General features: G+C 38.5%; 1 protein-coding gene across 15 annotated transcripts in view; it reads right to left on the bottom strand.

Annotated features, from left to right (window-relative positions):
* Positions 1-12,807, bottom strand: part of Ptprk (protein tyrosine phosphatase receptor type K) — a 498,623-nt gene that overhangs the window by 85,894 nt on the left and 399,922 nt on the right. For all 15 annotated transcript variants that reach the window (XM_063232882.1, XM_023564542.2, XM_063232877.1 and 12 more), the window contains exons 12-13: positions 7,740-8,013; positions 4,557-4,593 (exon numbers count right to left, since the gene is read on the bottom strand). In XM_063232882.1, the coding sequence (XP_063088952.1) occupies positions 4,557-4,593; positions 7,740-8,013 (311 nt within the window). The remainder of the gene's footprint in view (positions 1-4,556; positions 4,594-7,739; positions 8,014-12,807) is intronic.

Below are 12,807 nucleotides of genomic sequence, written 5' to 3'. Positions count from 1 at the left end.
TGCTTATTCAAAAATTACTGTTTTATTTGTTCCTTCCTGGTAAGCTATTGGTTTCTGAATATTAACAATATAACCACCCATGTTAATGGATTTGAAGTGCATTATCTGTTAAATCTCTTAGGGTTATCAATGTATTAATTTTCCAGTTTTCGCTAGGTGTTTGAACATAGTATTATAATTAATGTGAGGCATTCTGTCTCAGTGCACAGTACACAGTGACAGAGTGACCAGGCACCCCACAAGCCCTCCTTTCCCGCAGAATCAGGCAGCGGTGTGAAATACCTCCAGCCAGCTTTGCAACAAAGAGCTGGCAGCCAGTCAAGGCCTTCTCGTGAAACAACTTCATTTCCACAACGTACAAATGTGTGTGCTGTCCTTAGCCATTAATACCCAAACTATGAGCGGCTGTGAACAGAATCCAATACTGGCTAGCGGAAACTCTTTCCCTAGCTCTCTGTGGACTCCACGTCTGCTCAGGAAATGGGTTCCAGGGATCAACAATGAGACCTCGTAATTCTCTTTCTTGATTATTGCACTGTATTTTCTTACTTATTAGGTAAACAAGTTAGTTTACCTTTCCTATTTATTCCTGTCTCCTTACACTTACCATCATTCTGTCCAAAATAATCAGAATCATAGTATCCTATATGGAAAGGGTATTTTAAGCTAATTATAAATGAAAGAACTACTGAACTTCTGCCTAGATTCAGGCAGTGAGGGAAGAGTGAGCTGAACTCTTTGGAGGTCTGTACCCCTCAGGGGTCCATGTTTCTCTGAGGAGGATATTTCTTTGGAAGCATGATGGAGAAAGTTTCCTACTAACAAATGGCCCTATCGTCTTTTTGAGGTGACTTAAAAGAAATCACAAGACACAAAACATCCAAGTATGGAGTAGTGATGAGAGAACTGGTTCAAATTTTAAGAATAATTCAAATTGCAAGGAAAAGAAAATTATTGTAAAAAAAACAAACAAACGAGTATTATCCTGAAAGATTTGTAGTGCTGGTCTTATGCTGAGAAAAACAAAGATAATCTAAAGTTCTTATTTTTACTTTGATTGTCAATTGTAAATATAGCTAATAAACTCAAAGAGTTTCTCATTACCAAATATAATATATTCTTGCATTGGTGAGTTATGATCAGTCCCATGACATTTAAAAGAATTGTAATCTTTTACCATAGTAGTTACAATGAGAAAAGAAGTATTAAGAGGTAAAAACTAGATTTTCCTTGGACCCACTGCTCCAACAAATCAGGTTTAATTCCAATTAAATCACTAGAGCAAGTCCTTCCCATGAAATGCGACTACCAAGAGAGCCAAAACCATACAATACATACAGTCATAAGAATTACAGTGACGAAGCTGAAGACAGAATTTTGGCTAATTTACGAATAAGAAATCATTCTTTGTCACAGAACTTAGGAAGAGCAAATTCAACTGAATAAATCTAAATCAGAGATAGGCTAGGATTAAAGTAATACAGTTTAGTTTATAAATTATGATTCTAATTAACTATGTCCCATGTAGAAAAACAAGGTGACAGCTTTGGGAAAATATTCTATATTACAAAGTGAAGTATATATAGCAATTTAAATGCACATTTAAAGAAACAATAAAATACGTCTTTAGCTGTATACTAAATTTATTTTAACTCGTGTATAAACTACTCTGACAGTTTTCAGAACTGCAGATTATTGTAAGTTGTTTGATCAAATACTAAAGCTGAAGTGTCTACCTTGCATTTAGTTTAAATTCAATTACTGATTTAACAAATATTTGTTACAGTTAATTGGACTCTCAGCTTGCAAATGTTCCTTGGGCGCACCCCGGTACCAGGTTATTAAATTATAGCATGAGACCTACCTGAATCAGTTCTCATTTTAAGCTTAAAATATGAATAATAAGTTTAAAATAGCCCAACTTACAGAGTGTCAGCTTAAAACATTGTTTGCAGAAAACAAGCTGATATTACTTAAGAAATGTGGTTTTTCACAGGTAGAAAAATGTTAGTGTTTAGGACTGGAAAAATATTATTGCAAGGTCTAAACATTAAAAAAAACAAATCTTAGCTTGTCCTCCAAAAAATTTCTATTTACTTTAGTATCTCGTATTTCTTTAGTGTTGTATTTAGTTTTAGTATTTTAGCTTTTATTTTACTTCAGTACTTATACATATTTCTTCATAACTGCATAGCATCACCTATGTTCTGAAGTAAGAGAAAGCTATTATAAACACGAAGGAAGGGCCACAGACAACATGCGCATGACATTTCCATCATGCTAGACACATTCAGCAGATTTCCTCAGCTCTGGGAACTGCGTTTCAAAACCCTGAGTAGATGAAAGCACAGATAGCTTCAACTTCTATGCATACAGTGCCATGCTTTTTCTTATACATACCCATGATAAAATTTAATTTATAAATTAGGTGCACTAAGGACTTAATAACAATTATAATAAAATAAATCAATTAAAACACCACATTGTAATAACATTCCCAGCCTTATCATTCTTTTAATTTGGGACCGTCATCCCTGCAGTTGATCTGATAACTACAGTGGTTACGGAGTGGCTAATGTGTGGGCAGTGTATTCACCATGGCTCCGCAGACAAAGGGATGATTCAGGTCCCAGGCAAGATGCAACAAGACGGTGTGAGAGATTTTATCATGCTCTGCAGAATGGCATGTAACTTAAAACTTAGAAGCTGTTTATTCCTGTGAATTCCCATCCCATATTTTCAGGTCACGATTGACCACAGACGGAATGAAGGAGTTTAGATAAGACAAGACTGCTATGCAGTTTAATCCTTACCATAAAAATGAGATGAGTGCTCTACTATTCTTATTTCAGAATGAGAGCTTTCACAATGTGCCCAAGGCTAAAGAACTACTGAATAGCAACAATCACGACTGGCATCTAGGTAGTCTATGGCCAAATTCCTTTCTCTTACCTCAGCACCTTGTTAACCTGACATCAAGATATACAACAGAGCTAAGTCAACAGTTCGAGAAGAAATAAATGGATTCTTTCTTACCACCCTGAGTTTCTGGCCAGTGTTTTATTCCTCATGGTAAAATTCATTTCCGTAATCTCTTACCTTTCTGAAGTCTAAATATCATGTATTTACCAGCATGCTATATTTGTATTCAGAGAAGGACAAAAATGACACAGAGGATTGAGGCAAAAGCATATAAGCGTGAAAATTTAAAAAGTTAAAAAATCACATACAGCTTTCCTTTCTCATTTATAAAAATGCAGCATTAGCATAACTAAAGAACTTTCTCAGGGGCTGATGTGAGACCATTTTGCCTATCTGGCTCTGCTTGAAATCTGGAAAGTCGAGTTGATACACACCTCAATGCTTTCTGTCATTAGCATCAGAAACTTCAAATTTAACTCCTGATCTATGTCTAAATTTTTAAAATTAAATAAATATTCATACATTACATGCCTCTGTATGCATGTTCTTTCTTTCACAAAGTCTTGCTTGATTTTTTAAAGCTATCATAAAGCTTAACACTGGAATCAAGCAAGTATTTGTTTTTCTTCTGTGAAGCTTCCATATTATTCTCCTGGGCAGGGAAAGCGTCTTCCTGGCCTTTACAAATCAAGAGTGAAGTACAAATGCTAATTGAGAAGAGTGAGTAATAGATGGAGGGCAATGATGAAAGGAAAGATGCCAGCACACACAGAACGTGGCTATTTATTTTCATCCCCAATGAATCAACTACTGCTCATAAGTGTGAGTCTATACTAATAAAGCCAACAAACCACCCTGAGGACCAGCGCTCTGAGGAGGCTCTGCCTGCTTGTAGACAGCCTGTTTTGATTTTTCTTGCTAGAACATACAAAGGAGTGATCTCTCCTTTGTGGGAACAATCAAATAACTCTCACCTGATGGACTATAAACAGGAATGTGGAAGATTTCCCAGCACTCCAAACTCTCACTACTCATTCAAAGTTGCTAATGTCTCTTCTCAAATTAACTGGGCAGTCAAGTCATACAAGGCATGGTCAGTGGGAACTGCCCCGGTTATTACCCATCACAGATATGATTTCCTGGCATTAATGAACGAAAAAAGAAAAGCAAACTGTGTTCTACTGGAAGGTACTTGTAGGGGAGACATGGAGTCAGGCAAAACCAGTTTCGTTCTTTCTGCATTTGATTGTCTATGGCAGACAGTAACAGGTTTTTAAACAAGGACCTTGTTACTTAGAGCTGCTACTGCTTAGTTTTTCTTAACACACTAATTGATCAGCAACACAAGACCTCTCAGGAAATAGATAGCAGAAATAAGCCCTTTCTAAATCTTTCTTACCCTCTAATAAGATTCCTTCAGTCAAGTTTAAAGGATGGGATGGAAGACCCCATTATATGCATTAAATATGCTCACGTGAGTCAGAGAACTTGTCTCTAAGGTTTGCTAAGCGCTACTACAAATATTCTGTGATAGAAATGCCACATTTAATTAGCTCAAGGGAGAGAACAAAGCCCTTTCATTTTAGAGAAGGGATAAATGGAGGTTTTGTGTTTTTTTAAAGTAAGTCACTTACCTTTTGTAGCAATTCGTACACACTGGGTTTTAGTTTCCTGATGGAGTAAAAAATGAAAGAAAAATAGTCAGCGTATAGTTATCGTTTCTGTTTCACAAACTACAATTATTATGAAGATCATTCTGGGGTCATAAAATGGGGTTACACAGGGTTACACTGTGGAGAGTGCTGGCTTCGTCTGTTGATCATCTTACGGACCCTGCATGTTCCCTAGAGTTCAGAATGTGGACGGGCCCCTATCGCACAATGGCAGTTACACACAATTCTGATACTAGTAAGTGTTTTTGTTAGAGAATTATGCTATTAAGAAATTTTTTTGTTTTGTTTTCTGATTTGCCTACTCAGAATTTTTTTTTTTTAAATCTAAAACAAAAACTTTCAGGAAAATATCCAGTATTTTCTGAAGATGTAGGTATCTATTTTCACTTTGTCAAGGACAAGTAGTATAGAATTCTGTTTGCTTCTTAAACCATCAGAGAGAATGCAGCTAATATAAATCCGAACCTAATATAAATATAAATTTTACCTGAGAGCTATAGACTCATACTGAAAGTAAACTTTTATATTCCCCTGCTGGGATCTTAGATGACTACAGAGGTCAATGTTAGTGTTAGAGACATCATCCAAACATTGTGTCACAGTCGTGGTATATTTTATGTGTTCTTCCCTTTTAATTTAGCTGCGAAGAGTTAAACGTTTCTCAATGTGGATAACTCTTTACCTCTTGCTACAAGAACAGGTTTGAGAAATTAGAAGCACAAGGAAGAAGTGACAAGAATAACTATTATTTTTTAACACTGTGTGGAAAGTAGAAAACAAAACATAGTCTGGGCCCACACTTAGCTTCTTAAGGACTTCATTTAGTCAGCATTTGCCTTTGGAAACACAACAGGTTAGAAGAGGCATCAAAGCCTGTGAACTTAATGGAGGCTGCAGGGCCCCAGCTTGACTGACTACGGCCATCTTGGTTGTAGCTGCCATTTTGTCTACCATGTGTCCATGGCTCATGTCCTAAACTCTCCTGGGCATACAAAGTCATTGAGAGAGTCTGGCCTCTATATCTGCACTGTTTTCTAACCCACGCTGGACAGGTAAAAAGTTTTCAAGAAGCCAAATACATTCTGGTTGAGGATAGGCCATATTTATCTAGTAGCACAAGAACCAATTCCTCTTCCCCTGAGGTATGGGGTCTTCCTGTGTTGTTTCCACACAGCCATACTTCTGTCCATAAATCTCTAATAAACTGTATTTTATGCAATCCTTGATCTGTCTATCTCTTGCTTTGTTCTCTCAGCCCTTTCTACATTTGCCCATTGGTTCTCACACACAAACAGTGGGTTCTTCCAAAACAGAAGCTATCTGTTTTCAAGAAGCATTTACAACTCCATCATGAAGAGAGCTATATGTTGGTAAAGCCAAATAACTCATAATTTTCCCTTAAGCATTTGTTTTCAAATTAAACAAAATAAAGTACTGAAGGATGAACAGTAAGTTAAAAGATCATTTGTACATCTCTGTTACTTAATTGTGACCTCCATACGAAGCTGCAAGAGAGATGTTCACATTCTCATAAAGGTCCAAAGCGATTCTGATTTCCTGAAAGCAATCTCTATTGACTTTGAGAAGGGATTACCAGGCTCTGCGGGTGGGAGCCAGGCCAGCTTTAAAATTCTTTTTGCCAAGGAATTTGTGAAAAATACTGATGCTACTCTAAGTATTAAGTGTAGATTCATGAGAAGAGAAAAATGTATCATGAAGCCTTTTAACAGTGCCACAGAAAGTTTTCCTGACATAACAGACCTTAACATCTCCCTCTTACTCTCCTCCATGGAACAAGAGTTAATCTGGAACTTTCTATTTCTCTAGAGATTAAAACACAAAGGCAGAACCAGGCTTTCCCACCTCTGTGGTACCTTGTCTCCACAATGGATTAATGAGCACCCCCCCTCCCCCCCGCCCCCTGCCTTCTCCTTTGGAGCAGCCCAGCTCTTGGGAATGATGGGTGGTAAGAAAGGAGGCTAGAGGTTTGTCTCCAAAGACTTCAGTTACATAGGAGACAACAAGAAGAGAACAGCGCCTTCACCTAGCAACAGCTCCTGGCTTCGCAGCACATCTGGAAGATGCTATGGAAATTTTCCTTGCTATATGGCGCAGGCCAGCCACCAAGTAAAGCTTTTGTCCTCAGCCCGCAAGTTCTCAGGCCCTGTGCAGCATCGCAAATGGATAATGTCTTCCAATCAAACAGTTCCAAGATATAACACGGCAGATGTAACTGGCTACCACAAATTTCACATCAACTCCCAGGTGCCCACCTTGGGGACCCCATTTTATAAAACAACAACAACAACAACAACAATAAACCCAAAATTGTCTTAACAGCTGTAGGTCCACCAAACATGCCAGGGTTCAACTGAATGCTAACCTGTGGAAGTTTCTATTCTCTATATATTTTTTTCCATTCCTCTCTGCCAACAATTTATATATATATATAAATTTATATATATATATAAATTAAAAAATAATAAATAAGTTTTAGGAAAGTCTTTCAAAGGGAGAGTAGCATGAGACTGAACAGGCCAGGCTGTTTCCCCTCACACAGATTCTGATTCACTGGTCATTTCTAAGGTCCCTTGGAGCCTCCTTCTTGGGTTTTCACCTGGGGTCAGTATGGGTGTTGGGAAAACGCTGTGTCTCCCGTGGACAGCAGGTCAGCAGGCAGCCTTGCCTTCAGGTGCTGACAGCTGGGCCGCAGGGGGCAGCTACTTCCCAACAATGGGCTTGTTACCTGTTGGTTATTGTTTGGCAGGTGCCCCCTGAAAGGTCTAGAAGCCTGTATTAGCCTGCTATGGAATGCACATTCTGTTCGTTGTGTAGTCAGTGCAATCTTTTGAAGCAGCCCCTGGGGACCGAGGGAGGGAAAGCACCGCCTGGGACCCCTTGGATGGGGTGCAGCCCGGCCTCTGGGGCTTTGCTGCGGAAGGCCCAGGGACAGCAGCTGCTAGGAAACTGGGGGCCTGAGCCACGGAACTGCCAGACCCAAAGCGGCTCAAGCAGACTCAGCCCTCTCTCTCTGCACGGGCATCCTTGTCTCCTTTGCTTCTTTGTTTACCCTCCGTGGCCTTTGCAGCTCTGGTTTTTGCTCAGAGCCCAGAAGCAGAAGCAGCAGGGGTTGGGGATGCTCACCTTCTCCACGCTGCTCATGGCCTGGAAGTAGATGTTGTAACCCTTGCGAGGAGCCAAGGGCGGGTTCCAGAAGCCTTTATAGGTCCTGTTGTCACCCACGGTGAAGGGGGCAGGCTCGGGGAGATTGCCGGGGGGCAGCTCGGCAGCGAAGTAATAGGGGGAGCCCCCGCTCACGGAGCTCTGGTAGGTGACAGGCACCTGGTAACATTCCATGGTCCCCGCTTCCCGCTTGGCTCTGTGTGGCTGCAGCTCCTCCACGACAATTTGATAAGCACTTTTGGAAAAAAGGGAAAAAAATGTCTGCATTTAAACATCTCAAGCATAAATTTCTCTGGCTGTTTGTTTTTGCATAACAAAGTACCACAAAAGCAATAAGGGATTAAAAATAAACATGCTACTTGGGTGTGGTGGCCGATGCCTAGAATCATAGTCCTTGGAAAGGTGAGGCAGGAGGATCCTCGCCACTTCAGGACCAGTCTGGGCTACACAGCACACTGAAGCACTGACCCTGTCCCCAAAACTAAAATAAAGTAAACATGTCTTATTCAAAGCACACGATCCCAGCCTTAACCCTCTGTACTCTTGTTTTCAGCAATAAAAACAGAATTTTCCATCCATTTTCAACACTGAGAGACCTACCAAAGAACTGAAAAAAAGGAAGGAAAGTCATCAGAGAATTTCACACTTTCTCAATACTGACAGAGAGCAACTTAAATAAAGACCCCAACGCCCACCCAAGCCACAGCACAGAGGGAGCTCTGCAGCTGATGCCTGTGAGTGTTTAAAGTTAGCGTTTTCTGGAGGAGTCAGGGAAGGCCCAGGTCCCAGGCCCAGCAGCACGCAGGCCCTGGGCGGTGTAGAGGCGGTGAAGCTTACCGGGGAGACAGAAGGGCGACAGGCGACTTCTCCTCTGCCTCGAGCTGCACAGATCTAAAGTGCAAGTGACATGAGGTAGTGCGGGCACAGATGGACAGAAATCTGTCCTCCCCACGGAAGTATACCGCTTCCCACTTCAGGCGTCTTTAATAATAAAATGCTACAATTTTCAGAAACAGATGGCATTTGGCCTACAAAAGCTCCAACCTGAACTGCTAATACCTTTCTCAAATGTCTCACAACTGTTTTGAAAATTCTTGCCTGTTCTTTTATAGAGCACAGAATAGAAGAACAATAATACAACTTTGAAATAAAGATATCCTGCATCTCTAGTAATTATTTTTGCAACTACTAAAACTGGCATAATAAAAATATTTTTCCTAGTTGAAAGGTTTTTTACAACTACATCTAGGAAACCATTAATATATTTTATATACATTTGGTATATTCAAAAATATATGTGAAATCCTAAAAACTGTTGCAAAACACACAGTGGCAGGTTGTATAAGTTCAGTTTCAATAAGGTACAAATTGCATCATGAGATTTTAGGCAAATGTGCTCCTTGATTTCTTCTACACAAGGAAAAGTCACTGCTCAGTGGCTGGCTGGCAGCAGTAAAGCATTTTCTTTAATAGTCTTCGTAAACAAGAGCGAGAAAGATAGCAGTGAAAGTGCATCTTTGCAAATGGTTAGTTTAGAGTCTTGTAAGAAATTCTAATTTAAATATAAACTCAGTTAACAACCTTCATAGATTAAAATCAGATTCAATCATAATTTTCAAATTAAAGATTTTATTTTCTTCCTATTAATAAAGTTCCTATTCTTCATTAAACCATTGCTAAGATCCCAGAAGACTGGTACCTAACACCTGTAAGAGGACTAAAATTGTGTTAATGTTACAAATTGTGATCTGAACAAGTAACCAAGGCAGGAGTTTACACTGTTACAAATTCGCTGTGCTGCTTCATTGTTTACACTCCTGTCAGGACAGGCCACAGCATTGAGGGAATGCGGCACATAAGATGTGTATTCTCTGTGGTTCCACAGAGCAGGCACTCGTCAATCTCAAAATACAAGAAACATGAAGCACGACCCTTCCGGAAGAAGGAAGGAATGATCATCGATGGCATAGGCTACAGTAAGCAAACCTAACCTGATTTATTTTATTTTAAGATTATAATCCATATTTATGTTGCACAGCCACATACAACTGTAAACTCCCAGATGCATACTTTGCAGAAGAATGTACTATCAAACTCTTGTTCTAATGAAAGACTGATGCCCATTATCCACCCATGTTAACCATGTAACCTAACCTTTAACAAATAAATTCTGTTACTACCTTACATCTCCAGAATCTCCACAAAACCTACTGAGCATTCATTCTTACCTAGCACTGCTACATTGACATAGATTCCACGTGGCAAATTAGGATACTTCAAGCAAGACAGCTTGTGGCTCTGCAGACTTATTAGGAGCAAAGCAGACTGCCAGTGCTGAGAGGAGGAAGCAAGAAGAGATGCAATCTGCTATTTGGGAAACATGGTGTTTTGCACAATTTAAAATCAGCACTTTGAATGGACCAATTTGGAACTATTCCCAACAAAAGGAAAGATAAATTATTTCAATTTTATAAGCCAAGGGTGTTTTCCTAAGACAAGTAAATTAAGAACACTATTTCCACATATAATAAAAAGATCCTAGTAATATGCACTTTAGTCTTATAATACAACTTCTGTTGAGTAGTGTTGATTATTCTTTGGTGTGGCTGTCAACTCTGACATGTCAACTTGATTGAATTAAGGAAACCCTAGAGTAGAATAAAGTATAATTCTGAATGCCACGGGGTGGAATTTGGAGCCCTGATCTTGGGTACTATACATGGTCTCCAGTTCCTTTTCACTCTGATGCTGTTTGGCTGCTCTGTTGCTAGGCAACCATAAACTAAGCATCTTTGCGCTGCATGCCCATCTGCCATGATGTTTTGGCCTGAGAGTCAGTCAACCATGGACTGAATGCCCTAAAACTATAAGCCAAGTTAAATTTCTCCTTTAAATTTTGGTATTAGGTATTTTGTGCTATTCATAGGGGAAACACTAAAACAAATGATCGTAGAGGAAATAAAGTATTATATTCTTGTTATTATGGAGAAACCAAGGTAAGAAACTGAACTTGCATTTAAACTTACAGCACGAGTCTTTCTTTCTTATGTGTTTTGTATTATAGTCATGAACTGACCATTTGTTGCCCACCTTACACACCCCGAGATAAAGTTTTGGTAAACTTATTTAGATAAGAGGGCTTTAAAAAACCCTGACTCTACCAATGATTTGATCATAGACTTCCTTTTTTTTCCCTGGGAGAAATAAATCAACATTACTCAAGCTACATAGAAGTTTGGTAAAGTAGCCTGAGCTGCATGAAAAACATACATAAAAAAGAAAAGGCCTTGGAAAACAGGCTTCCAAGCTTATTTCCTAAAATATTACATTAGTCACAAAGCCAGAGGGAGGAGGCTACATTTCCTTAGCCTTCCTTTGCCACTACACAACTTCCTACCGGCCAGTAGAAATGTCTTCCTGACCTATTCAGCTCAGTTTCTGGATACTCTCAACCTCAATCACGCTTAACTATACAAGCTAATCTTGGCAGCCAGCATTTTAAAAAATGTTTTATTAAAGTATGGTTTTAAATACCATAATGGGAATTTAAATAAGCACGTGTAGAATGAATAAGTTGCTTTTTTCCCTGCTAATGCTTGTACTTAAGAAATATCCAGTGAATTATTTTTCTTTCCACATGTAAGTACTTCATTTACTTCCAAAATAGGGAGCACTATTTCAATGTGACAATTTCCTCAACTAGCTTTCTTCTTGTGACTATACATCCATTTACTCTTTTATTCATTACTTTTATTCAAAATTATATAGTGAACACTTCCATGTAGGCATTGAGAAGTGAAATAAATCCAGCTTATGTAGTCCTTACACTTGCTTTACTTTTCTAAAATTTTGAGAGTTCTACAATTATTTCTGCTCTTTCAAGTTTGATATAATTTAATATAATGACAACAAACCCCATAAAACTTACTTTCTTTAAAACCGTCTCCATTACAAATCTGTCATTGCCCCTGGTAAGCAATGAAAGTGACTAAGACAGATTTTTAAAGTCATGTAAAAACATCTCTCATATTGCACTCTTATACTCAAACTAAACTGAAACCAAGTGTACTTTCTCTTTGCTAACACCATTCGGATATAACCCTTTCCAGTCTGAAATTTTTAGCTTATATCTAGCCACTGAAACATCTCTGCCTTTAGAAACCCCTCAGCCTACTACCCATTCAGCACACTGGAAAAATGAAAATATCTTTCCATGTAATGACACTCCTTAAAATCTGCTAGAGACATTTTAGTGCCACTAGTTGGGCTTAGTCTACAGTTGGCTCCTTTAGCACATATCATTTTGAGCATCTATTTAGATCTTTTCTTCCCGGAGAAGACAAGTGTGTTACATGGAGATAGATCAATCATAATGGTGGTATCTCCTTAAATAAATGTTTGTACATAGCAAGAAACAGATATAAAAATAACTAAAGTCACTATAGGGATAAATCAAATTGCACTTGTGATGGAACTCCAAACTAAGAAGTGTAATCATCACCTGAAAAGAAACTATCTCTTCTTCATTGTTTAACTTGAGAGGGTATTCTCCAACCCCAAATTCCCACTTTTTAAAATCTGTTTCTATATTTGTATCCTTCCTATACATCAGTGCAATTAAAAGCTAGAAAATAAAAGAGAAATCAAATTGGAAATGATCTAACTACATGAAAGTGCCTGCACTTTTTCATTTTTCTGATTTTCTATTTAACAGAACTCATCTCCAGCTAGATCTATGTCACTGTTTGGAGTTAGTATTCTAGCAATGAGATTCCAAAACCATTATAAGGGTTTCATCCATTCTAACCTCTTTTTCTCCATTCTCCTTAATTAAAATTTTAAAATATGACTAGAACAAAATTAAAATCTATACTCTGGCATTATGAATCTTTATTTGGTACACAGGATATGATTTCGTTATGTTTAAAAATGAAAAATGGCATTCACTATGGCAGCCCAATTTCATTAAATATTAACAGTAATCATTTTTAGTTTATCAGAGGCCAAATGATAATGTATCATATGATTT

This window comes from Cavia porcellus, unplaced genomic scaffold (genome assembly GCF_034190915.1).
Source record: "Cavia porcellus strain 051 isolate PalLab524CR breed Dunkin Hartley unplaced genomic scaffold, mCavPor4.1 scaffold_22, whole genome shotgun sequence".
In the NCBI taxonomy this organism is placed as follows: Eukaryota; Metazoa; Chordata; class Mammalia; order Rodentia; family Caviidae; genus Cavia; species Cavia porcellus.
This window is presented reverse-complemented; position numbering and strand designations above follow the sequence as displayed.